Consider the following 25,589-nt stretch of genomic DNA (forward strand, 5'->3'; position numbering starts at 1 on the left):
CTTCTTGGCTATGATTTTGCCGGCTTGAAACAGTATAACTACTCCCTGCTCTTTCGAACGTTTACTATCCGGTCCTGTATTATAGTCAAAACCGAAATTGGAAATCAGGGCTGTTACAATTTGTGACTAGCAACTACTCCAAACTTGAGCTATTGACACAGATTGAACTGTCCTGTCCTCCCTCATTCCCTTAAATTCTCTTCCTCCGCACTATACTCATGCCGCCTAGTCCTGAGCAGCAATCTGCTTCTCGTATTCCGTGAAGGACTCAATACCCTTGGGGACTCCGTTCCACTGCAAACCCTGCTCGTCCATGAGCCGGGCGCGCAGCTCCATGGCCCGCTTCCACGAAGGCAGACTGATCATGCGTTCGTGCCACTCACGGACGTGGGGGAGGCCCTCCCAGACCCGGTCCCAGGGCTGGTTGAGGACCTCGCTGAGGCGGAAGTTCCAGGGCACGAAGGCCATGTCGGCGAAGGTCATCCTACCGCCGACCAGCCACTGCGCGTCGGCGGAGCGCGCCGCCAGCTCGCCCTCGAGCACGCCCAGCACGCGCCGGATCTCGCCCGCGTACCGGTCGATGGCCGGCTGGTACTTCTCGTGGTGCAGGTGCTGGAACCAGCTGCACTGGCCGTAGTAGGGGCCCTGGCCGCTCATCTGGAAGTGCAGCCACTGGTTGCAGAGCTGGCGCTCCCGGAAGGACGCGTGCGAGACGCGGTGGCGGCCCTCGCCATCGTAGGTCTCGACGAGGTACTGGAAGATGGCGCCCGACTCCCAGAGCGTCAGGTCGGTGTTGGGGTCTTCGATGGCCGGAACACGGCCGTTGGGGTTCACGTCGGTGAAGGGCTTCTTCTTGACGACCTCGAAGCTGAACGACTTGACTTCGTAATTGAGACCGAGTTCTTCCAGCAGAAAGATCACCTGGCAAAATTTCAGCCGCCAGCCAACCAGCACATGTAGGCTTTAAGGACCGATAGGGGCACTGACCTTCCACGGGTTAGGGCCAGGTGCTGCGGAAAGTGTTAGCCAGATAGATGCCTTCGTCGCAATACAGCAAAGCGACCGTGTGTTACCTACGGGTCAGCCAGACATGGATTGGTTTGGGTGGGTTGCTCGCCATGATACAGTTGGGAGTGGGATGTGCGTATGGGCGAGTTTGGCTTATGATACTCCGAGTCGGATGTTGAAGCGTCTAACTTCACGGTCGATGCATTTCAAACAACCAAAGCCCCAATAAATAAGCACCATGATGCATGATACTAGATCAGATGGAGAAACAAGGGCGACGTGTCGGGGCAACTCGATTGCATTGTTGTTCCGGACCTGCGGTCAGTGAACCGGATACCCCTGCATCCAATGTGTGTTGGCTATCAAGCAAGGGGCTACAAGGCAATCACACCGCCAATACTACATTCCCTGATATGTGAAGGCCCTTACGCGACTAAACAATTTGCGCTCGCAATACTAGGGTTATTGATGTGATCTGGTCAAGGGGGACTGGTGGTGATTCCAACGAGGCGAGTTATTTGAGGACCTTCGACCGAGGTTATGCATGTGCTAGTTTCTGTATAATTGTCCTTCTACATAGGAAATGCCTCTTCGTCTGAAGCGTTCCAGCATACCAGCATAAAAGCATCCTACTTTTTACCCCAGTAGTCCCCGATCTTCCTTATATCGCCAATCAGAGCGGGCGGGTTATCCAAGGCGGCAAAGTGTCCGCCAAAGTCGTGGTCTGTCATGTGCGTTAGGCTCGGAGGATAAATACGTCGAGGAACAACGGAGACACGCGGGTACGGGGAAAGAGCTTACAGGTATGCGAGACCAGGTTCCCCACGCGAGCGATAATCTCCTTGGGCCAGAACCCGCCGTTGTACTTGAAGCTGCTGTACAGCATGGGCGCGTCGTTTCGCGCCTTGGTGTAGTCCGCCCGGCTCGAAGTGGCGTTCTGGGCGTAGGTGAAGACCGAGGATACGAAAGACTTGCTCATGTAGTACAGAGAGACCTGGCGGAGGATCTCCTTGCGCGTGATGACCGACGGCGCGGTCCCGGCGCGTGGGTCGGACCCTAGTAGGTAGAAGTTGATGAGCATGGGGATGATACTTGCCGACAAGAGGGGAAGGCGGTCGGATCATCTTACAGTCAATGTACTTCTCCCCCATCCAAGCCAGCTGTCCTATAGGATTGTCGTACAGCGCCAGTCCGATCGTGTTGGGCTGCGCCATTAATCAGTCCAAGAGTTCGCCAAACCTAGTGCATGTGCCTTCGTCTTGTAGCGACCACGCACTCACCTTGGTGGTCTGTTCGGTATAGTAGCCCAAGCCGGTAGCCATCCATTGCTCCATCAACTGCTGTTGGAACTTCTCGTTTTCGTCCAGCTTGATACCGTAGTCTGGGAACTGCGCCGGCGCCACAGGAAGAAAGGGGATGCTCGTGAGGTGCACCGCGCGCACGGATGCGGCGAAGTTGTCGTACATGCTATACGCGACAGTGGCGCCCCAATCGGTGCCGTGAGCGGCGTAGGTATTGTAGCCCAGAACCTCGGTCATCAGCGTGTTGAAGACACGTGCCGTGTCGTCCAGCGTCCAGTTGGCCGGCGGCGCGCTGGAGAAGGCGAAGCCCGGGAGCGAGGGGACCACAACGTGGAAGGACACCGAGGACTCCTTGCTCCCATTGGTCAAGGGGTCAATCACGGGAATGAACTCGGCGAAGGACCCAGGCCACCCGTGGCTCAGAATCAACGGGATGGCATTAGAGTCTTCGGATCTCTGGTGAAGGAAGTGGATGGCCAGACCTTCAATAGTGGCGGTATACTGCTGGTATCTACTTCAGTGTCAGTCTTGTTTGACAGGGCACTACGCTCATAACGACTCGGATAGGACCACAGACTTGTTGAGAGAGTCTTGCTCAGCGGACCAGTCGAATGTGGTAGTCCATTCGGTCTGCAGCTCCTTCAAGACGTGGAGATCAATGCCGAGCGATGCGCCTAATCCATAGTATTCTTCGTGGTCAGGAAGCGTCGTCTGCTTGGCCAGCTCCAGCATACGGTCCGGACACAAAAGAAGCCTGAATTCCGAGACGGTTGAAGCCGCCATTTTCATATCTCAAAGATGCGACGAGCGGGGATGCTTGGATTTGGAACGGGGGAGAGGATTCTGCCGGCTCCTTCTCCAAATTGGCTGCGACACTTCGGAGTTTTGTAGGCAAGGGGTCTCGGCTGTCCACACGCGCCTCACTCTTGCTTACAGACCCATGCTCACGGGTAGGTCGGAACCAACTGCAAGGGAGCTACGATGCGTCGTCATTCCGATTAGCCTAGGCGGTGGCCAAGGGGCTATGATATGACAAGACTCATGGATTACCACCCAAGAGTTTTAGTGGCAATTCGCAAAAATAGATTCCTTTTGCTGCTACTGTCAACCTGACTTTCTGGTGGTAAAACTCAACGAGTCGCTATATTCCAACTACCTGATAGTTACAAGACCAGAAGTAGTTCCTCCTCAAGGAAGGGCAGCCTCGTCCATATTACGCACAAGAGTGCTGATCCACCTGACGGTGTTGATGTGGGCAAGAACACTGATATGCTCGTCAACTGTGTGGATACCACCGAGACCTTCTTGCTTGGGATCCCAACCGGCCTGGTAACGGAAGATGTGCCGGGTAAGGTCCCAGTAGAAAAGGGTATCAGTATTGCCGGTACTCAACCCGGGGGCCATGATGATCTCTTGATCATATAAAGCCCTCGTTGTGCCAGAGAGAACGGCATACGGAGTCAAGGAGTCCACCTCCGTCGGGCTTACTGGCGCTGGCTCCAGAGTCCTGGGAGACTTCAGGGTCATCGATGAAGGGGTTTCGGCCTCATCGTTAAAGGCGTGGAGCGTCAGATTGTACTTCTCCGTAATGGACGAAGCCAGTTTGGCAATCTTAGCTTGTACGTCAGAAGGGCTGTCGCCAACATTGACCCGGTGGTTGATGAGAGCCGTCGTACGTTCGGGCAATGCATTCGACTTGACACCCCCACTAATAAGGTCCACAGCTACAGAAGTCGTGAACAGGTACTTGAACTCATCACTGAACTTTGCAACCTCTTTGGCAAGCCTGTCTTTGTTCTTTGTGCTGATGGTGGTGCCGGAACCCAACAGTTTCTTCCATTCGGCCGGGAAATCGGGACCATGTGCAGCACCACATTGCAACAAACCGAGGAAGGGGTTCTCAGAATGGAAATGCGGTTCGTACAGGTTGGCTTCGACCAAGGTGATGAACTCGGACATGACGCCGATACCGTTATGAGCAGGGGGGATCGATGAGTGGCCACCAGGCATCCGTACGGTAACCTCAACGTCAATAGCCCCCTTCTCACCCACCGCAGGCGTCGCGAAGGTGGCCCCAAAAGCCGTCGTGAGACCGGCGCCTTCGTCGACAATGATGGCAGCGCCATCCTTGCCATACCGTTGCAGGAGCTCCTTGGCAAGGTGACCAGCACCCTCGCCCGCCAAGACCTCCTCGTCAAAACCAAATGACAGCACCAATGTTCTTTGAGGGACGAAACCGGCCTTAACCAGTAGCTCCACAGCCTCAAGTGTGCCAACGAGAAGGTTCTTGCAGTCGCTGGAGCCACGACCCCAGATGGATTCGCCATCGTAAAAACCACTGAATGGCGGGTGGGTCCACTGCCCGATCGTAGTATCGGCAACTGGGACCACATCCTGGTGCGCCATGAGGACAGTGGGCTTCAGGCTCTTGTTCGAGCCTTCCCAGGTATATAGAAGTCCATGTGTGTTGATTTTGTCGAGCTTCAACGTCTCGTGGACCAAGGGGAACGTCTTCTCAAAATAGGCGGCCAATTCGTACATTGTGTCCCAGCGCGGATCCTCGCCAATGGGGCCCATATCATCATACGACTGAGTTGGGATCTGGACAGCGCCAGACATACGACCGATGGTCTCGTTGCGGAACTTGGGCGAGTCCAGGTATGCCTCCATCTTGGTTAACGCATCGGATTTCAGTTTTGGCAGCAGCGGGTCCACCTGAGGGCATTGTGCAGCGAGAGGCAACTCGTGTGGCTTCTCACTCTCCCGGAAGAGGCCAAAGACCCGGTGAGTCCATAGCAAAATAAGGGCTGAAAGCGATAGGATCGCCAATAGGGGCACCCGGCGGCGCTTGGAGGTGGTGATGCGAGGAATCCCGGCAGAAGGCTGCACCAAGGGTAACTTTTCGTAAGTTGCCATCTTGACCACCAGTAAAAGACGTACGAGGGCTTTGAAAAAGATGTTAAAAGGAAGAGAAGATCAGATCAGCAGCCATGATGTCGGACAATCTACTGGACCACTGCCGTTATCGCTGTACGTGCATTCGGGAAGCCAGGAACAGGCCCCGCCCTTAAGCTCAATGGGGCAGGTCGCAACCGCCCCGATCTGTAGGAGATCGTCTCCCCCAAGCCAAACGCCCACACCGAAGAGCGAGATAGGGGCCGGTCGATGGATTGCCATTATCTTTTCCCCTTGGAGATATTGACAGACCTCCTACGGAGTACTCATACTATTTTGCTGTTCGCGACGAGGCCTTTGCCGTCTTGGATAAGGGAGGCAGCTCGTGCTCTTTATATTTCAATGCACATACTTCCTACTACCTAGGAATCCTCTACGTATTATCTATAGTCTTTCTTCCTTCAACCTCTATTATTGGAGACCGGAGAGTCTTAAGTGTGCATTATATTCCGAGCAGCGCGAGGTAGGAAGAAACGGCCAGGGTCTAGAGCCCGGTGCCCAGCTACTTAAGCTTGAGGGTCAATGCTAGTGCACCCCGCAGTTTAACGGCAACTCTGATTTAACATGGACCTACAGTAGGTACTGTACTGGCGATTTCCCCATGTCTAACTGATTGATGCAGGACTGGGTTAGACAGTAGACAAGTCGACCAACGAACCAACCTTGGCTAGGAATCCTGCAAAGAACGATTTCGGAACCTGGTCAACTCAAAAGGGTTGTGGCCGAAATGTAAAGACCTAGAGCCACCTACCTAATTGCCTGCATGTCCTTTGGTGGTCAACTAACAGTGAATGCAGCAGCAGTGAGTTAGCGCTGCATCTCCCCGCTTTATTGACATTTAGAGACCATGCATGACCAAAGGGAATCGCGACTTCTTGTCACAGCGAGAGCCAACGGCCCACTGCTTGGATTGATATTGCATTGCGACTCGAGAGTTGCGCCTGCCTTACGCAGAAACAATGTGATTGTGTAACACCGAGTTGGTGGATTCAATTGAGGCTCTCACAGTCATCTCACCCAACACTCACTCTGACAATGTGCCGCCTGCGTGAGCTGAAAGGGGGAGCAGATTATCCAGGATGCGAGCTGCCCTAACAATCAATATGCTCAATTACCAGAAGCTTCAAAGCCACCATTGAAACCCTCAGTCTTAGCATTCAGAAGAGAGTCACCTCTGCCTCACCATGGCTCAGGTCACCTTTCTCCGTTGACCTCTCCGTCCTGCCTATCTTGAACCTGTTTGTGCGTTCAGCAACAATCTCATCAGCCGGTGTGTGGTGATCCATCCCGAGTCACATCCAACTCATCAACACACGCAAGATCGCGCCAACTTGAGTACGGGGAAGAGCAGCAAAAAAGATAAAGAAAAAACTTTGAGCCTCTCTCTCTCTCTCTCTCTTCTCGTCTCTCTCGTCTCGCCATCAATAGCCCAGTTCCCGCCGGTGTGGGCTGCTGCTGCGCTCTTTGTCCAGATAATTATCTCCTTCCTTCCCTTCTTACCTTTTTTTGCGTACGGAACAAGGCCCATGTCTTGATTCTTTCATCACCGAGTGCGGCTTTGTCTACCCCGTTTCCCTTGTTGCCCGGTGCAGCTTTCCAACAAAGACCTTGTTCACGAATACTCCAGCAACACGTACACGGCATCATCAGTTCCTCTCTCGACTCCGGAGTCCCTTCGATATTCACATCGAATATAGAAGACCTGTGTCTGGTTTCCTCAACGACCGTCGCCGGGGGCTGATCTTATATCTTTGTCTTTCCGGTGCCCAGGGACCAGGGACTAGGCACCCGAATACACATACACACCCAAGACCAACACGCCGAAAGGAGTCGCCAAACTCGACAGACATCCAAGCCCAACACGCCGAAAGGGGTCACCAGATTCGACAACAGGCATACCCACATCCTTTTGTTCCTTCCTTCCTTCCTTCATCTCTCATACACATACACACATCCAGGACCAACACGCCGAAAGGGGTCGCCGAATCTCGACAACAGACATACCCACAGTCTTCTTGTTCCTTCCTTCCTTCATCCCTCACACATATCCTTATCCACAAACCACCAAGCAAGCAACAGAAAAAGACTGACGCCATGGTTTTCTGCCGCATTCCCGTTATCATATACGTCGGGTGTGGATGCACCGTCCTCGACGAGGCCCGAGACCCCCAGCAGCACCAGTGGCCCGGCCACACTTGCACCAAGGCTTGCCAGCCTTTCGATATCCAGTACCGCCCTGGACTCTGCGAGGGTGCCCGAAGCAAGATCCTGTTCAATGACGACCTGGACTCCGACTGCCCCGTCGCCGCCGCCGCGCGCCCTCTGAGTGCCGGAGACGGACCCCCGCCGGTGCAGAACGCAAAGGCCGCCCCGAAGAAGCATGCGCCCCATCACCAGCAAGCCGGCAGCCTGAAAGTCTGAAGGAACTCTCATAAGGAAGAGAGAGCAACAGCAATAGCAGCGAGTCTTGAAGCCAGCCACCCCGAGGAGCCCTAGGGGACGATGGTTCGTCGTGCCCATCCAGCATGCTCCAGGAATATGACTGTATGGAAAAGAAAGCTATGGAAGGCACAGAGAGTTTGAGAGCAGGAACCGGAACGACAAAGGCCGCACACAACATGCCGCTAGTTATTCAACTGCCTATGCTATCATTCAATGAATTGAGTTATCTCTCAAACCACACTTTGTCTTTTATTGACCAGGTCTCTGTTGATGAGGACTTCGTGATGTGAAAATGAAAGTAGACAGGGTAGGGATGATCTGTAAAGCTTATGTGCGGTCCTTAATGTCCTTAATCGGATAGTTGATTCGTGATGTCGACATGTGGAAGGCGTCAATTCGCTGACCACCAGAAGGTAAATAAAATGTCCCCATGAGCCCTAGGCTCTCGGTATCTTGCTAATGATACCCCCAAAAGATGGTTTGCTCTTCGCGAGGCATAACAAGCATCAGCTTGTGTGTGTATCGTGAATTCGAATGCGCAGACGGCAAAGTTGGGTCGGAAATTCTGGTTCCACCATTGCTGGCGCATCCCGTCGCGTATGTAGCATAGTGCAGTACGTCGCAGTACCTATTGTTTCCTGCATCTGCCAATTAACGGGCCTTTTCTCCATGTCGTGACGGGGAAGTTGATACGTACAGGAAGTGAAGAATTTTGTGGCTTACCTTTTAACCTGAGGGGATGAACCTTGCATGCAGCTTCTTCCAATCCAACGATCACCTCTTTGTTCAAGGGAACACTACGTGCTACCCCAGCCGTGGTGGGCAAGTTCCTTCACGAAGGGCCGTCGTCGTTGCCATTGCCAACTTCTTCCGTGACCTCGATGACACATACGCGCTTGTTGACGCAAGGCTTCGCGCCCTCTTCTGGGTCTGTATTCAGTCGACCGTCAGTTTCACATATCTAGTTAGATGTGTGGGTGTATGACAAGATATAAAGATGATAAAGGGGGCTAAAGCTCAAGCGAAAGCATATTCAAAACTCTTTGATGGCCCATCTTACGCGGTGATGTGTAGTGCGTCATTGTCCACTTTCATGGCTTCATTCACTCTTTCGGGGCGGGGTTCTCATTAATGACACCAGGTTGCAGGTCGCCTCTATTGCGGTATCCGCCATCAGCGCCATGCCGGGGGTAATCGTAGCCCGTACCGTCTATTCCTGAGTCATGTCTATGCACCGGTGCGAGTTCTTCCGGTAGGGTCGTCATCGTGAAGTCCGTTGTCGTCGTCACGGCATGCTGGTCTCGTATCCGTTGGCGCACTTCGGTGGCGATCTTGCGCCGGTCACTGAACATGGCCATGTACTTCGTGAAATAGGCGTGCGGGCGGCCCATGATTCTGGTGCCAAATATCTTGTCAATCAGAGGCTGCAGTATGGGAATCGATGACGCGATCACGATGATGCCCCCTTCGACGCTATAAACAATCAGTCGGTGTAACACATGGATTCATTACCACCAGGTAGGGCTGGCGATTGTATTGGCTACTCACAGTGTCCATAATTGCAATTCAGCATTGGCATCTAGCGAACAATAGCCTCTTCATCAGCTTGCATCCCAGTAGACATACGAGGGAGAGGGAGAGGGAGACTGGTTAGACCATCGAGATACACGTACATGTAAAATCGGGGTCGATTAGGAGAGGGATATGGGAAGTTTTGTACGTGGCAACTGCCCCCGACCTTGAGATAAACTGCGATTAGCGATGGCATAGGCCTGAGTGAGGGAGCCGTCCAGTCGCCGTAAACAGCTAAACCCTTTTACTCACACAAGACCAAAGCCGAGAGCGACCGACAGTGCGAACTTCTTTCTGCCAGGCATCTGCAGATGGTATAGGACGATGGACGGATAGACGGCGAGGTAGAAGTCGGCAAATGCAGAAAGCGCTACACCAAGTCAGTAAGTACCATGATTGTTGGCATAGTCGGCGTCCTCTCCCATCGACAGACTGGAACTGGATTATGGGAGAGGGGGAACGGGAGGGTCCAAGATGAACATACATCCAGCAAAGAGGTAGTACCTAACTTGTACGTGCATGGGCACACAGTTTCCCCTTTGCTTCTGGATTTGAGCAGAGTCGGAGAGGTGGCACTTCTCGGCGAGGTCGCTGATGAGCAGGCCCATCGTGCCGATCTGGGCTAACTGCACCGCTGCGCCCATGAACCATAAGAAGCAGAAGTGAAACCGGCTTGGCAGCAGGAGACGAACCAGTAGAGCGATGACGGCCAGTTTGGGGCACGCGAAAGATACCAGGCCGGGGAAGAAGGCGGCGAACGTCCAGACCATAGCGGCGGACTGATCCTCGGGTGACAGGGCTTCAACATGCCGCCCAAGTCCACGGGAGACCGCCTTGGTGGCCAGGCCACACGCCACAATGCTATTGAACTGCGACAAAGTCAGCTTCTGAGAGAGAGGTGTGTATAGGGCGGGGTCATTGCCATGATCAACTCCCAGCCCTTCCGCTATAGGTAGACAATAAGTAACATACCACAGAGAATATGGTGAGGTGGTCGTCGCTACGAAGCCTGCGCTGCATATAGCCTCTCACGTACAGCCGGCCTGTGGTAAAGATGATGGCGATGCTAGTAACGATCCAGATGGATATCAGCGTACTGGTTCCTTTTTCATCAGCCACATTTTGGCCCCCGCCGGATACACCCTCGTTCGCTGGCGCTGGTGGCATTGCATCAGGTAAGGTCAGGCGTCACAGGAATCATATCATCGTCACCATCACCATGGCAAGTTTCCCAATTAAGGCGTGGTGAAGTCGACGCCTTCAATACAAAGCAACTGCTTGTAAGATAGACCAACGATGTCAGGAAATTGTCTTGCATCCATGGGATAGAAATGGATGGGTGAACCGCTACTTCCCACCATAATGAAACATGGCTTGCACATGGAATACACTACCTCGATGAAGACGTCGAAGCGAGAGTCTGGATCTGGATTAGCACATGCAGTTTGTCGTCTTTGATAGAATCGAAAGACGTATTCCCGCATCATGATTAGCTGCCTCGTTGGTCGTCCGATGTTACATCACCAACCGAGCATGCAAAGTTCCAGGCTGGGCCAGAATACGCATAGTCGTCAGCTAGAACTGACAGAGAAGAAAGCTTAATAGAACATCAGATTACGGGCGTTCCAGAACTCAAGGGTATTTTACCGGTCGTGTTTCGGTAAACATCAGTCGAATGCACAAAGATATCCATGTGTACTCCAACGCGGCTCCCAAAGTATAATTGGGGAGCAAACATGATCTTTGGGAATCGGAAGCTCGGGGCGCGGGAGATGTTCGATTATGAAGTGGAAACAGAATGTTGCAGAACGAATGGTGAATATATCTGTGTCTACCTCCAAAGAAACGCCTCATTGATCTCTGTGGAGGCTCTTTAGGTGCCCGGTACATAAACGTTTGTGTTAGACGGATGAAGATGTTTACAGAAAGCCTCCACTGGTGCTATCTTATGGACTAGGACTGCGGTATGTGCCGGGAAGCCTTCCGTTTTTTGTTTAGCAATAGGCGGTCTGATCCTGAATGATTAAGTACCGCTGCCGGAAAGCAGATATTGATATCCTCCTGTAGGGCCGTACAGGACGCGAAAATGATACATACATATCGTGCCATGGAAAGATGTTCCGAAGGATAGTGACTAATAGAAGATATGTTTTAATATGCTCAGTCAGTCTGGGCCTTAGGCAGTCTCATTGGGACATGAATGACTCGGCAATGATAATAGCATCGCAACTAGAATGGGCTTATCTCCTCTCACTACTCACGTATCGAATCATTATCAAGAGCGAATACAAGGTTTTGGGACATTGGATGATGCAGACGACCTAGTTTCGCTTCCAATACCCTGTTGGAACACGCGCGCAGCCTCAATCCGAGCTGTGTTGAAAGCCTGACATGTCTTGTTTTCTGCAATCGTTGACAGTCGCCTACCAGCCAATCTGTCCATGGGACAAGTGCTTGCAACAAGAACTCATGAGCTGATGAAGAGATCAGGAAATGGTGGCCAGGTGTCGCTGAAACCTGCGCAACGTACCGTTTTCGCTCGGTTAATATGGGTGTTTGTGAGGATATGATGGCAAATGTCCAAGCTGCAAGTTTCGAAGCAGCTGGTGGGGTTGGTTCGAGAGCTTGAAGTCAGGCCATAATGATGCACTCAGCCCAATACTGTGGTGGCGCCCCAAAGCGCTTAGGGAGCAAGACACAGCAGCTCGTAGGTAGTAGGTAGGTACTGTAATCACCGAGGTCCATAGTGCCATATGCCGCTGCAGACGCGGAAAAGATCTGTCATTTTTGGGGTAGGTACGCCGTAATGGGGTGTCGCTTCTTTGGACGTGCGACAATTAATGCATTGTAGTACAAGATCTAAGTACCTAGATTTCTGCCCGCACCAACCAAGCCAACCAACTCCAAACTCCAAATCTAGGCGCTTAGTCGTGTGAGCTGCATCAACTGGAGCAGGAGCTCAGTCAATAAGAATAGCAGTAACTGGGAGTGTGCATCTTGTTGTTTGTGGGTGACATGAGATTGTCGCTGGTTGGCTGTGCCGATAGTCGCAACCCCCTCTTTCACGGCCCATGATGCCCCAGTCCTCACTTTCGGGGGCCGGTTTGGCATTGGTGGGAAAGAGAGCACGGAAGGATAACAGCTGGCTGCACGGGTCTCCGACAAACTAGAAACCTTGCTCGTATGGATCATGGTGATATGCAGTGTGCAACCAACTGAGAATGCCGCAACGATGTCCTATTGGATACCGCCTGGATGGGACATAAGTACAGGGGTGGTGGATGGCCTGGCAGTCGACAAGTCGCACTGTGTGTGTTCAATCTACAACAATTGATTGCCAACACTGCAGCATGCTGCGTTGACTGGGCCTAGACAGGTCTGCAGAACGATTCAGCCTGCCGGCAGCGAGTATCGTCGTGATGCTTGCGAAGAAGAGGGTTATGTCGCAAATGCAGGGCAGAAAGAAGTTTACGGCCAACGGAGGCTTGATGACGCCGCACCGACCAAAGTCAAGATTGCCAACATGCCACTCAATGGATGGAGGGGGTGAAGGGAGTTCCTCACCAAAACCTTCTTGGCTGCAGCTGCTACTCGATCACTGATGATGTTTGTTTGTTTGCTACGGTAGCCTGATAGATTCCAGGCCATGGTCCTCTCATCAGTTCTGTTCCACTCGGGCTTACCATCATGGCTCTCTCAATCCATCGTTTCAATCTACATACCTATCCACGCCTGCCCAAATGTTGCTACAAAACAAGCCCAGTATTAGATCTGTGCTGTGTCTAAGGCGCTGGCGGCGGTACGGGTCGAGCCGCTTAGACGCCAGCAAACTAGCGCTTAAGGCACGCCAGGCCGAGGAAACGCAAGCGAGCGCAGATGTAGCGCCAATGCCGGGGCAGAAAGGGAGCCCCTTTCTCCATAAGCTGCCGATTGAAATCCGTAGGATGAGTAAGTCATTGGGTCCGTTCATTACCATCAGCGGTTGATTACCTATGATCAGCATCATCTGCAATTTCTGAGGACCCTACACACGAGAGGGCTCATGCTAATCTGCAATGTGGCAGTTTACACCTTGATCTGGGAGGACCACGACCAGCAGTACCATCTATCGCTCGCCGATGGTCGGCTCAGACGTCTCAAATGCGTCAAGCACCACAGCGATGACGACGACGATGCCATACAAAAGGCCATGGACGTGGCATACGAATCCCAATCATCGGTCATGGTGAGAGACGGCCAGCTGCAGCTATGGCAGCGAAGGCTGGCCTCTTCATGGGGCCATCGTCATTGGAGGTGCGAGGAATGGTCCGAGTCCTGCCCATCTTCTTCCGAGCGCACAATGTTTCAGCCAATGATGCTGTTATGCAAGCAAATGTATGGCACATATGCTGGTAGTCCCAAGTTCCAACTCGTATCTAACCCGAAGAAAGGTACCTCGAGATCATGGAGTCTATCTTCGAATCGCACACGTTTCTGTTCAACGAGATGCCAGCGGCATATCGCTTCTTCGTTGCGGTACCATCTCCCTTTTTAAACTCCATACGTTCGCTGGACATCACTCTGGTATTGCCGTACGCCGAGTACCGCTCATACAGTTCCACAGGCGGATCACAGCCTGCTACGCACTTGAAAGCCCTCCAGGAGGCGATGACCAAAATCGCGTTTCGTGACCTCAGGATATCACTGGATGTTCGTGATCGGCAATGCTGGCGAAAGTTGCCCGAGAGTGGTATTTTGAATGGATTTGGCAAAGTCAAAGTGTTGAATAAGTACGTCGTGGAACTACCAGCACTGCTTCCAGGCCAGAACGAATAGCATGAGAACTTCGACGTGGACAGCTCGACATTGCGAGTCCACAGACGCCCGCTGATACGTTACTGGAACTTCAACCCACGAAAAGTAGAGCGTTTGATCTGGAAAGTGGCAGAGGGGGGCAAGAGGCCCTGTTGGATAACTTCCGACACTATGGGATACATCCCAAATCCGTGGCACGATGCCAGGCACAGGTGAAGTAGGCAGTAGGCGCGCATAGCGTGTGTCGCTCAATCCCCACAGAACGTACATACACCAGGCCTGTCCGCCCTCCACTCCACTAGGCTACATTTACTGCCTGCATAAGTATATGGATGTCTCGAAGAGAAAGAGGAGAAGGAATCGCGTTTTCTCTAGTAAGTAGCATTGCAAGTGGGAATCTTGCTAGAAAAAGGCTATTTACCCCCAACGCTTACACAGTGCCAGCCAGATGGCTTGGCAGACCACATGGGTTATACCAATCCCACATACGATTTATCCCTGTCGCCTCCATCAGGCCATGCGGATTGGCTGCACTTCCGCATGGCCCATGGAGGAGCGCGGCTAGGTAGAGAGGCAAAGACATCTGATACGTACATTGCTCGCTACCGGATGCCTGCGGCGTTCGGCTCACCTCCAGTCACTAGGCCGAGCTGCTCGCGGGAATTTTGCCGCAGTAGGTAAAGCCATGCAGTCTTCTGTTACATCGCATATAGATCAGCGATGTATGGACCAGTTGTATCTAGATGCTGTTGGTTCTCCCCTTCTTCTACCTTGCCTATAGGCCGAATCGGCCCTTCTTAGACGCAGAAACGCGGCAGGACGATACCACTCGCATGCAGGCAGCGCTTGCACTTGACCAGCCGAACCTGCCGGAAGCCAGGATATCAACACTGGTATAGACGGGGTTCGCAACTGCCGTGTTTCACCATAGTACCTGCGTGCCAAGGCAGAGAGGTTGTTAAAAGGCCGTGGTAGCCTCTAAACTAGTCACCTCTCTAGACTCCTTCCACCAAGCCGATGGACGACTCCGTTGCTGCGAGCTGCCCGGACCCACGAGAACTGACCATGTTTCCCCCATCCCCCGGATTTATCTCCCCAGGGAGCGACTTCACCATGACCGCAGAGCTCCAGCACCAGTCTGATTTCTTTGGCAAGCTCCCTAGGGAGATCCGGGACATGGTATATCTCGCCATGTGGGATGTCTCGGGCACGCAGCAGCACGTCTTTGAGCACGAGGACGGTAGCGGGGACGTAACGCATTTCCCTTGCATACTTGCCGCCGGCGAGACGGACAGTCGGAATGACGAGTTCGAGAGGATGTGGCGCGAGCAGCAAGCCCGCCGGCCTCGCTCCCTCGTGGAAGATCCGGTCTGGGCGCGGCGAATGTCTTCCACCTGGAACGAGCACTGGCGGTGCGAAGAGGCGATGCTGACTAGTAGGGACCGAGGGAAGAAGTCAGGCACGCTGTTCTTGCCGAGTCTGCTCACATGTAGAAGGATGTAAGTACGGGTTTCATATGGTGTGTCCTCCCCAAGATTGTTTGCTACTCCATGTGAGTTGCCAACAAAGTAAACAACTTGTTCGTGTGGAGAGGAGAGACTTACCATGGCAAGCGCACCAGGTACGATGAGGCCCTACCGACGATCTACGCCTCCACGACGCTGGTCTTGACCTCGCTGCCCCTGGCCCACACCCTGCTCGTCGCGGCGCCCTCGCCCAACACGCGGCTCTGGCGGGCGGCGCGCCTGTCGCTGACGGTGCCCTACGAGCAGCTACACCGGCACCGGACCAACGACTACGTGGGCCGCCGCTCCGCCGCGCCGCACTGCTGGGCCGAGCTCTGCGGCGCACTGTCGAACCTGGTTCGCTTCGCCGCCCTGCGCGCCGTCACCCTCCGTCTCGACGTCGCCGACGCCAATCGTTTCTGGTGGGAGGTTCGCGAGCGCTGGGTCCTCTCGGCGGTCCGCGGCCGCCTGGCGCGCTGCCTCGTCCTTCAGCTGCCTGAACTCACGGCGGACGTCGACACGATGCGGCCTTATCAATTTCTTCCTCCTTCTCCGGAGCCCCCCTGCCCTTCTACAGAACTCTCTGGTGGCGAAGATGACGATGGCTCGGCTGTCACTGCTACTACCGAGGACCGGAGCCGTTACTCAGTACCCACCCCCTGCAAGCCTCTGTGGAAACCAGCAGCGACATCAGGGCAACAAGGGTCTGACGAGGGAACAATGAGAAACACAGAGTATCCCTCAACCAGCACCACTCCTCCGCCCGAGACGCCACCGACCGACAGCGGCAGCGAAAGCCCTGGCGGAGGCGGCGGTGGCGTGCCCCCCATTCCCTTTATGCGACTGGAGCGGTATCAGCGCCGGCGCTGGAGCAGGGAGCCCGTGGGCGACGGCGTGCAGGCCCGGCTCGAGTTCTTCAACCCCCGCGAGCACAAGGTGCTGGGTCGCGAACGCCGGCGCGAGAAGGTTCGCGGCTTGTTCAGGGGTCTGCTGATGATGTGATTGATCGGTGGATCACATGGGAGTCGAGGGCATAGGGTGACGATATGGGTGTTGTGTATGTATGTATGTTTCTGTCTGTGTTTCAAACCGACGGAGTCCCAGGGCCGCAGACCCGCCTTTCTTTCATTAAGCATGCCCGGGAGAGGGGAAGGGGAGAGGATTTCTTTTCTGATTTTTAGGGTTTGGAGTGTGTTCTCTTCACCTCTTTCTTTCCATACAGTAATAAACTTTCTAGTCCCGGCGTATTTAAAGCATCGATAGAAATTGGACTTGGCTGTGATATATATCCTGCTCCATGCTCTTGATCTTAGTGTCGAGTGCGACAACGTGATGTGATGTCGAACTTGGCTTCGAGTCTCGGCCTCGGGCGGCGCGGGGAGCGGGCACCCGAACCCCCTTGCAGATATGTGGGGATCGCGGGAGAGGAAGCATTCGCAAGCATACCTTGTCCTTGCTGCAAAAAGCTTCAACAGTCACCAATTTGTCAAGGGAAACTCAAATATATATACCAAGGCTCACATATTCCAGAATAAGCGAGTGGCTTTTGTCTATTCGTTGAAGATGGGTTTGGGGAGGGAACCTGCCACTTTTGTAAGGCGGCGCCCCCATTTTATCCTCCCCTCGACGAAATCTAGGTACATAGCAATCATTGCGTGCAGATATGACACAAGCTGATCTGTCTTGTAGGTCGTGAAGCCGTGTTTCTCATTTATAGTTTGCTTGCTCGCTAGTTGATATTATCTGAGGAGAAAATAAATGGGGGGATAATGATGCCAATTGCTCAAAGTCCAGACAGACACCCAGTGTCTGTATAACAAGTTCCCATTCAAGCCCCGAAGTCTTGCCTGGGAGAAGAAAAAGAGAGAGAGAAAGGGGGCGACGTAGCAATAATTAAGCAGCCCACTCATCAGGGTGGAAAGCCATAAGGTCGTACCACTGGATGATTGCGCCGATCAGGAACGCCAAAGAGCCCCAGAAGTTGGACCATGAGCTGCTCACCGGGTCACTGAGGAACAAAAAGAAGCCTGTGCCGAAGAAACCGATCGCCCCCAGAAAACTCCAGAAGGCGGCCTGCCAGGGGGCGGAGTTGAGTGCGGGCTTGTACCAGTGGTTCTGACTCGTGATCATCAGAATGGCGTTAGCGACGACGAAGAAGGAACTGCCAACGACAAGGGGCGTAAAGACAAAGATGACGGGGGCGAGAGGATCAGTCATGGGCAAGACCCCCGGAAAGCCAGGCGCCACGCTAATGGAGAGGATGGCACCGCCGATGAACTGCATCAAGCCCAGCTGAAAAGCCAGCGTGCGGAAGACCTGGCCAAAGTTGGTTGGCCACCACACCCAATTCTTGTCGCCTATGAGGGCTGGGCGGTATATCTTCTCGCCACTGTTCCAGGAATTGGTCGAACTGACGCTCGCATTGGTGCCGATCTTCTCCAGCTTGCTGCCGCTCAGCTTTTCGATATCGCCGTTTTCGTCGCGAACGCCATGGCCCAGGCCCATGTCCTTGTACTTGCGCTGGTAGTACTTGGGGTCTCGAATGTGGATTTTGAACTCGCCATTGTCGACGTTGAAGGAGGCGATGAGCGACAATATACCCGCCATAAGGAACATGGCGGCGCCGAGAAGGGTGCACAGCGGCACGGCGAGCTCGAGCTGATTGGGGAACACCACGAACGTCGGGTCCGCGGCAGGCAGCAACTGGAAGACGGCACCGATTGTGAAGACGACGGAACCGACAACGAAGACTACGGCGACAACCCAGTTGAGATCCCGGGTCGGGTAGATGCTGAACATGCGGAACGCTTGGTCCAGAAAGTCCGGCGGGGCGTCACCGAGCGACTCGACCTCGGTCACCTCGTGCACCGTCTCGAGCTCATCCTTCTGTGCCTTGTAACCTCCCCAGTCTATAGCTTCCACGGGCTCCGACCGGGTAGATGTGACCGAACCACTTCGCGATAAATTCCCTGGGGGCTTCGGCGGGTTACGGGCCTTTCCTGCCTTGGAGATCTGGCGTTGGGGCGGAGCCGGAGGAGGATAGTACGAGGCACGATACGATGCCCGCTGTGAGGCGTTCATCACGCGCTATCCTTGTCTTCGAGTTTCTTGCTGCGCCGTTCCCTTGAATGTTGATTATAGAGACTCCGCTCGTGAGCCTTCTCTTTCTTGTGATGCCTCTCGTCGTCAATGACCTTGGCACGACAGACCACCCAATAAGAATAGGAAACAAATCTGCAACAGAACCTGCCTCGATAGGGTAGAGGATACCGAACGAATGAAAGTCGGACAAGAAAATAGTATTGAAGATAGATATACACTCATTACTTGCCAACCGGTAGCGTGAAGAATGAGTGGAATTGATTGGGGTTTACAGAAACGAAATAAAAGAAAAGACTCAGTCAATCAATGAACCGAGGAGAAGAAAACAACGCTGAAGAGTCGTTGGCTCGCCTAAGAAGTCATCTTCTGGTAGCAGAGACGGGCAATGCAGAGAGATGTTGGTCCGGGAAGTTATATATCCGCCACACTTGCCAGCAGAGAGGGGATAGAGAGAGTTGAGGTCGGGATGGCACTACAGAGGGTATCGTGGCGGAAGGGATCTCTGCAACGAGATCTGCAGCTCTATTCTGGAGGTGCCGAGAGCGGGTCCCTCAATGGGCAACAGCGTTTCGTTTGGTGGCTGCGTCGTCCTCTTGGTGGGTTGGACTTGGCTTTGTCCTTCGAGGGTTGGAATTATGCGGTATCAAGTCAACATCATCATCATGCGATAAGCCCGATGGGATCAGGGTGTGGGGGCGAGGGGAGGATGGCAGGTCCTTCTTGCGGCACATCGAGCTGTCAGATCAGAAAAAAACCATGTTCCGGGGATGTACACGCTCGCTGCTGATCACAAGTAAGTAGGGACTAGCAAACCGGATGGCCGAAGGAGACAAGAGACGAGACGAGACGAGATGAGACGGCAAGTCACGGACCGGCTCTCGCTGCCGCTGCTGCTGCTAGTGGCCGGGCAGTGGTTTGCTAGCAGTCGCGATTGCCAAGGCCACGCTGGAGGAAATCCCAGGCGCAGCTGCGGCACCAGGTAAACTCTAAAATCATAAATAATATATGGACCCCCACTCGCCAATACTGACAATTCCAGTCTCGTAATTATGTTATTCGTCAGCGCCCAGAAGGAAACATGCATAAAACACAATGTGCTGTTGTTTCCCTTGGGGCGCCAATCAGGTTGACCGGCCGGGCCAGAGAATGCGACTCTGCTGCGAATTCAACTTCTTCTCCGGAAGCCCCTGTAACGAGCATGAAACAGAATCGAGTGACGGCGGGCGGTTTTACGGTGGAGAGACGGGTTAGAAGGGTTCTGAAAAGGTCCTGAAGGGGAAGCCAACCAGTAGGGGAGTTTGCAACTTGCAGGTTGGCGTTCGTGGGTTCGTGGATGCCCACCGGGGGCGCGCTCGGGGCTAGGCTGGACTTGTCGAAGCCCCTTCAGGTCTGCCCGGTCCCAGCCCCACGGCACTTCGCTAGGTCTGCAGCTTGGCTGCCTAATCCGGCAACTCCCTGGGGCCCGTCCACGACGACGACGACGGCCGTCCCCGTTTTCCCAAATTCGTTTCGACATGCCCGTTCCAAATTCTATCGTGGCGCCCCTCCCCTCGCTCTACCCTTCTGGTAGTCGACAAGGAACAGGAATAGTCGCTAGTAAAGAAGAAGGAAAATAAAAACTTATCGGGAACCATAGCGCGTCCTCCATCCTCCCCGTTGGGGCAGGCCCATGTGGGCTTGACACATAGTCAAACAGAAACAACCCAGTACGAAAGCTCTTTTTTTTCACTACTATCTCAGTTAGGCAAATAGAGTGCAGCATGCAGGTATGGTGACACGACGAACCTGATATATCTATGGAGCCCCATCAGGACTCCAACCCATAGAGCAACAACATACTCCGTAATACGTTTGGCCTTTTGACTTGGCCTGGCTATCAGGCATTGACAAATACCTATAAACAGCAGTCAAGATCAGCACTTACATACGACGACTCACTACCAGCATAGGATACGCCTAAGCACAAGCACCAGCACGAACACGAACACACAGCTCGCACGCCGCCGTGTACTGGCAGTTCGCCCTCGCTCAGCCGAAACTCCTCCTACGTATACGTTTCCTCCTTTTCGTCTGAACGCTCCATCCGAACCATGGCCGCTGCGCCATCGACTGTCCCGCCGACTGTCCAGGGCCAAGAAAAGGACGTCGAACGTACCGCCCCAACAGCCGAAACCAGCAGCCTCGAACCGTCCGATGACCTCGAAAAGCTCGGGAAGCAGCGCCCGGCGTGCTTCAAGAGCGGCCTGCAGGAGATCGGTTTCCTCATTTCCATCTTCGGCTCCAACCTTCTCGCCGTAAGTAACTGTTGTTGGACTTTTGGCACAACCCGGTGCCCTCCTTTTCGCTGACGCCCCGGACAGGAATTCCTCATCAGCGGCTTCAACGTCCTCTTGCCCACTCTCCAGAACCAAGAGCGCTTCTCCTCCACGGCGCCCTCGGCCGGCGCCTGGACCTGGCCGTCCAACGTCTTCAGCCTGGTCGCGGGTGCCTTCCTACTGCCCGTGGGCCGGCTGGCCGACCTGTACGGCGGACGCGTCGTTTACTTGGGCGGCCTGATCTGGCTCTTCTTCTGGGCGCTTGTGGGCGGCTTCAGTGCCAACTATGTCATGCTCGTGGTGATCCGCGCCCTTCAGGGGCTGGGCGCCTCCGCCTTCCTGCCCGCCGGCATAAACCTCATGGGCAATATGTATCGCCCGGGCCCGCGTAAGAACACCGTCTTCAGCTTGTACGGCGGCTGCGCTCCCTTCGGCTTCTTCATCGGCATCTTGCTGGCCGGCGTCAGCGCCCGCTTCCTCTACTGGGGCTGGTTCTTCTGGATTGCCTCCATCTCCATGGCGGTGCTGTCCGTCGTTTCCTGGTTCTGCGTGCCCGAGGACGAAGCCCCGCCGGAGAGGGCGAACCTGACCATGGACTGGTGGGGCTGCGCCACCAGTGTGAGCGCCCTCATTCTCACCGTCTATGCCGTCACGGAGAGCTCCAAGTCGGGCTGGCAGTCTCCGGGCATTATCGTCCCCTTTATTTTGGGGCTACTGCTCCTCGGCGCCTTCGTCTATGTCGAAGCGCGCGTAGCCAAGGACCCTATCCTCCCGCTCAGCATCTTCTCGACTAAGGACATCGCTCCCCTCTTCGTGGCACTTTTCTTGGCATATGGCTCGTTTGGTATCTATCTCTTCTATGCTAGCTTTTAGTGAGTCCCCTTCCAGGCAACGCAATGTCCATTCCCTTGGATTCCAGCGTCTAACAGTTTCATAGCATCGAAAAGGTCCTCCATATTGACCCGCTATTGACGGCGCTTTGGTTTGCCCCGCTAGCTGGCGGTGGTCTGGCCATCGCTTTGCTTGGTGGATTCACATTACACTTGCTGCCAGGAACCGCCTTGCTTGCATTGTCATGTGCCGGATTTATCGTCTGCAACCTGTTGTTGGCGCTGGCACCCGATAACCCCAACTACTGGGCCTGGATTTTCCCAGCCATGATCTGCGCCACCATTGGCATCGACATCATGTACAACGTGAGTAACATTTTCATCACTACCAACGTGGCCAAGACGCAGCAGGGTCTGGCTGGCGGGTGCATCAACAGCCTCCTCTTCGTCGGCATGAGCTTCTTCCTGGGATGGGCCGATCTTGCTACAGCTAGCCGGGAAGAGTTCGGGCTCCGAGAGAGCTTTAAGACTTCACTGTTCCTTGGCGTCGGGCTAGGGGGAGTCGCGGCCTTGATAGTGTTGGTGTTCTTAAGGATAGGAAAGGCTGGGAGTGACCTGACTCTAGAAGAACGAGTGGCGCAGGAGCAAGCGGGTAAAGAGGAAAACAAGCAACCTCCACCGTCTCGGTAAGGGCGGTCCGAGTGGATTAAAAAGTATCAACGAGAGTAATGTGCAGTCCTAATTTTTAATAGATCAGTTTGGAATTACATTGTTTTTATCATCAGACCAGGAACAATTCCAGGCCTTTGTCGCGCACATGCTTTAGCCATGACTGCGGATTTATGGAGGGTTGTTGGTCTGCATTAGACCATATCTCTTGAAGGATAATTGTGGCCTGGTTAACAGCCCAGGTCTGAAGAAGCCTCGACAGGTTTTGGAAGATTTCTAGAATAACTGCGCGATGCACAGGGTCCGTTGATTCTGCCCCTAGCACGAAAGCTGGCCAGAGGATGCCCTTGAAGTGGGTGTCTTCGGCCGGTATCTGTCGCAAATGCGAAATGGCCCGGCCGACGACAAGGGAGACATTTTCGCGCACAACGTCCCGGCCAAGCACGCGTAACGCGTAGACGGAAATGGCGCCTCGGTAAGCTTCGGCAAGATGTGTTCTCATGATTACTGACGCGGTTTCGTGGTGTTTTGCCGCCCATTGAGAACAGTTGAATTTGTCGATGAGGGTTAGACTTTCTGTCTCGACACCTCGGTTGACATCGCAGAGGACTTGCAAGAGCTCGGCAGGGCATCCGGTCCAGCTTGAGCCCTCGGCTCTCGTCAACACTACTGGCAGCTCCGACTCGTTGAAAACCTCACAAACATCCGACTGGTAGTGCTTGCTCAGTGTCGAGCCGAATATGGAGAGGCTGTGCGACCAAATCAGCAATCATTCAAACACCACCCTCACTGATGGATATGTACTCACATGGCATATGTTTCCTCGAAATAGTTGCCGAAGAAAGAGTTCCATCCGGGAGTATTACGCCTTGAATTTATCAGGGCGCGCATAGCATGGAGATGGTAGCGCCATGATTGCCTCCCCTCTTGCTGCAGAGCGTCGTTCCAAATGAACAGGAGAACTAACGCCACAATTGCTTCATGCTGGTCGTTCTTGGCGATAGCCTCACGAAGCCCCTTGATGGCCTTTTGCTCATGGACGAGGCCGTCCAGCATGAATTCACGTTTCCTGGACGAAAGCGTGATGGCCCCGTTTGAATTGCGGCGATGACTGGCCGAGAGAGCAATGATGACATGACGCAGAGCCTCATTCTGCGGAATCAACGTGATGAAGCGTTTAAAGGGGTTTTCTCTGTCGTAGATGACGCATTCACTGCAACACCGATGCAAGACTTGAAAATGGGAACCAACGTTCAGTTTCGTTCTCGGGCCAACGGGCGGGCAATGTGCGCAGAGTGGCATGCCGCGCGACTGGAAGAAGACTCACAGTATTCAAGATGCCTCATGTCCGGCTCGTTCCGTGGTTCTGACAACGGCCACTGTACCATCAAGCTCTTGCCAAAGTTTTCCGGGCTAGGAGACGCGGCTGCTGCAACCGCCACGGCGTTGGCGTTCGCATTGGTGCTGGGGTTAGAGTTGGAGTTGGAGTTGGGCGCAAAAGTGGTCCGGCCGGCCATCTTGCCTCTGCTGGCCATGCCCGTCACCCATATGACGGGCTTCTTTTCGCCATAGCCCAAGCATTCGCGGCCCGACTTTGTGCATTTGACGCAGTGCGGGAGGCGCGTATCACACACGACGCGCCTCTGGCGACATGTCCAACAGGGGCGGCTGGCGAACTCTGAAGGTGGAGAAGAGACCTGCTGCCGGATCATAGGTACCATCGTGGTTGTTGTCATATTACGGTGTTCAATGTGGAGGATATGGCCGGGGCTGCATGCTAAATAGCCCACGTAGGCGGATCTGCGTGATAAATACGGCAAATGCCAGATGACAGGCAGGAAGAAGCGCGATGAGGAGTGCTGGAATGGGAGTGGAATTGATTGAATGCAAATGGCGCTCTGGTCATTATCTTGTCATGAAATAATGTTGTTGCACTTGATGTAGACTAAAAGGTTTCAGCGTGGGCCCGCGCTATGCCTGCTTGACCCTAGTGAGACGCCCGTTAAGCATACAAGGGCCAAGCCAGGCGGGCGTGGGGAATGGAATGCCAATGACGAGTTCCTTCAGGGTCTTTTCGTCGAATCCCCCAATCCAAGAATCCCAATGCCCCCTACCAGTACCTACCCCTACTGCTCACTCAGCCTACGTCCATTACTAATCCAGACGAGACGACACCGATTTCAAGATGCAGAAATAACATATACCTCCTTGACACATGCTCAACTATGTTTAGCGTACCTGACTCGACCCGGGCCGGGCCCCTGTCGAGTCTGTCAAAGCCAGGACCTGCGGTGGTCTGTGACCGGTTTATTTTCGATCAGGGTGTGTACATACCGCTATTTAGCAGGCACGTACTGTAGGTAGGCAGTAAGTCTGCAGGTAGTAGGCATATAGATAGAGACTGCCAATTGAACTGCGTCGATCCCTTACATCACTGTAACAAATGACACTCCACCATATTAAATATATTGCGCCGCCCTTGTCAATAAGCCACACGATTCGGTGATGATAGGGCAGAAAAGACTCCATGCTCCCCGGATCGGAGTGTCGGATGTCTTAGCCGGGGGTCCGCAGCAAGCGGTTCTTCCCGGGGCCGTCAGACCCGTCCAGAATGCCATCTAGGCACTTCGCCTAGGATCCGGACACTTCGGGATTTGACACTCTTGAGTCAAATCAGATGCAGCACTGGCAGACACTTGATTACAAACACGTCCAGCAAACCCCGAATACCTCCCGGAAAGCATCACGAGTCGTGTTGACAGCCCATCTTCCATCTGAACGAATTGTTCGTCACCTGGTCTGTCAGCGCCTGGCCCGATGACAGAGGTTGTAAGGTGAGCAATAAACAGGCCACTGATGTTTCTTTCGTCGATGAGACTGCGCTTGGAATCCCAGAATGAACGGTACGACCTGACTTTGAGGCTGGTTTGATTACCTAAGTAGGTAGAGATTATGTACAAAAAACATACGTCACATTTCCCGAACTCCCAAACGACAAAGAGCGAAGAGCCCCATACACGAAGTTAAGCCAACGCCAGGCAATGCATAAAATGATCGACTTGAATGAAGCGCCTGCTGGGTTTCCCACTGCCACCC

General features: G+C 53.8%; 10 protein-coding genes across 10 annotated transcripts; 4 read left to right on the forward strand and 6 right to left on the reverse strand.

Annotated features, from left to right (window-relative positions):
- Positions 1-225: 225 nt before the first annotated feature.
- PG985_004643 (glutathione S-transferase II) lies at positions 226-2,089 on the reverse strand (the record flags this gene model as incomplete). Its single annotated transcript, XM_066824412.1, has 3 exons — positions 226-921; positions 988-1,010; positions 1,810-2,089. 3 exons carry the CDS (start codon positions 2,087-2,089, stop codon positions 226-228), a joined length of 999 nt encoding a protein of 332 aa, XP_066687572.1.
- Positions 2,090-2,225: 136 nt separating this feature from the next.
- On the reverse strand, positions 2,226-3,092 carry PG985_004644 (alpha/beta-hydrolase; the record flags this gene model as incomplete). The annotated part of the gene is made up of 2 exons (XM_066824413.1): positions 2,226-2,810; positions 2,883-3,092. 2 exons carry the CDS (start codon positions 3,090-3,092, stop codon positions 2,226-2,228), a joined length of 795 nt encoding a protein of 264 aa, XP_066687573.1.
- A 405-nt stretch (positions 3,093-3,497) lies between these two features.
- Positions 3,498-5,225, reverse strand: PG985_004645 (peptidase family M20/M25/M40; the record flags this gene model as incomplete). The annotated part of the gene is made up of 1 exon (XM_066824414.1): positions 3,498-5,225. The coding sequence occupies one exon, from the start codon at positions 5,223-5,225 to the stop codon at positions 3,498-3,500; it is 1,728 nt and encodes a 575-aa protein (XP_066687574.1).
- A 2,133-nt stretch (positions 5,226-7,358) lies between these two features.
- Positions 7,359-7,685, forward strand: PG985_004646 (uncharacterized protein; the record flags this gene model as incomplete). Its single annotated transcript, XM_066824415.1, has 1 exon — positions 7,359-7,685. The coding sequence occupies one exon, from the start codon at positions 7,359-7,361 to the stop codon at positions 7,683-7,685; it is 327 nt and encodes a 108-aa protein (XP_066687575.1).
- Positions 7,686-8,809: 1,124 nt separating this feature from the next.
- Positions 8,810-10,445, reverse strand: PG985_004647 (uncharacterized protein; the record flags this gene model as incomplete). The annotated part of the gene is made up of 6 exons (XM_066824416.1): positions 8,810-9,179; positions 9,255-9,285; positions 9,333-9,478; positions 9,531-9,648; positions 9,763-10,147; positions 10,251-10,445. The coding sequence occupies 6 exons, from the start codon at positions 10,443-10,445 to the stop codon at positions 8,810-8,812; spliced, it is 1,245 nt and encodes a 414-aa protein (XP_066687576.1).
- Positions 10,446-13,320: 2,875 nt separating this feature from the next.
- On the forward strand, positions 13,321-14,288 carry PG985_004648 (uncharacterized protein; the record flags this gene model as incomplete). The annotated part of the gene is made up of 3 exons (XM_066824417.1): positions 13,321-13,652; positions 13,709-14,054; positions 14,094-14,288. 3 exons carry the CDS (start codon positions 13,321-13,323, stop codon positions 14,286-14,288), a joined length of 873 nt encoding a protein of 290 aa, XP_066687577.1.
- An 897-nt stretch (positions 14,289-15,185) lies between these two features.
- Positions 15,186-16,579, forward strand: PG985_004649 (uncharacterized protein; the record flags this gene model as incomplete). Its single annotated transcript, XM_066824418.1, has 2 exons — positions 15,186-15,571; positions 15,694-16,579. The coding sequence occupies 2 exons, from the start codon at positions 15,186-15,188 to the stop codon at positions 16,577-16,579; spliced, it is 1,272 nt and encodes a 423-aa protein (XP_066687578.1).
- An 891-nt stretch (positions 16,580-17,470) lies between these two features.
- PG985_004650 (uncharacterized protein) lies at positions 17,471-18,658 on the reverse strand (the record flags this gene model as incomplete). Its single annotated transcript, XM_066824419.1, has 1 exon — positions 17,471-18,658. The coding sequence occupies one exon, from the start codon at positions 18,656-18,658 to the stop codon at positions 17,471-17,473; it is 1,188 nt and encodes a 395-aa protein (XP_066687579.1).
- Positions 18,659-20,769: 2,111 nt separating this feature from the next.
- PG985_004651 (uncharacterized protein) lies at positions 20,770-22,514 on the forward strand (the record flags this gene model as incomplete). The annotated part of the gene is made up of 3 exons (XM_066824420.1): positions 20,770-20,973; positions 21,040-21,866; positions 21,932-22,514. The coding sequence occupies 3 exons, from the start codon at positions 20,770-20,772 to the stop codon at positions 22,512-22,514; spliced, it is 1,614 nt and encodes a 537-aa protein (XP_066687580.1).
- A 91-nt stretch (positions 22,515-22,605) lies between these two features.
- On the reverse strand, positions 22,606-24,214 carry PG985_004652 (uncharacterized protein; the record flags this gene model as incomplete). The annotated part of the gene is made up of 3 exons (XM_066824421.1): positions 22,606-23,242; positions 23,302-23,725; positions 23,821-24,214. The coding sequence occupies 3 exons, from the start codon at positions 24,212-24,214 to the stop codon at positions 22,606-22,608; spliced, it is 1,455 nt and encodes a 484-aa protein (XP_066687581.1).
- Between the last annotated feature and the right edge of the window lie 1,375 nt (positions 24,215-25,589).

Source organism: Apiospora marii, assembly GCF_038362585.1.
Source record: "Apiospora marii strain CBS 49790 chromosome Unknown utg000003l_segment0_segment0, whole genome shotgun sequence".
NCBI classification, from domain to species: Eukaryota; Fungi; Ascomycota; class Sordariomycetes; order Amphisphaeriales; family Apiosporaceae; genus Apiospora; species Apiospora marii.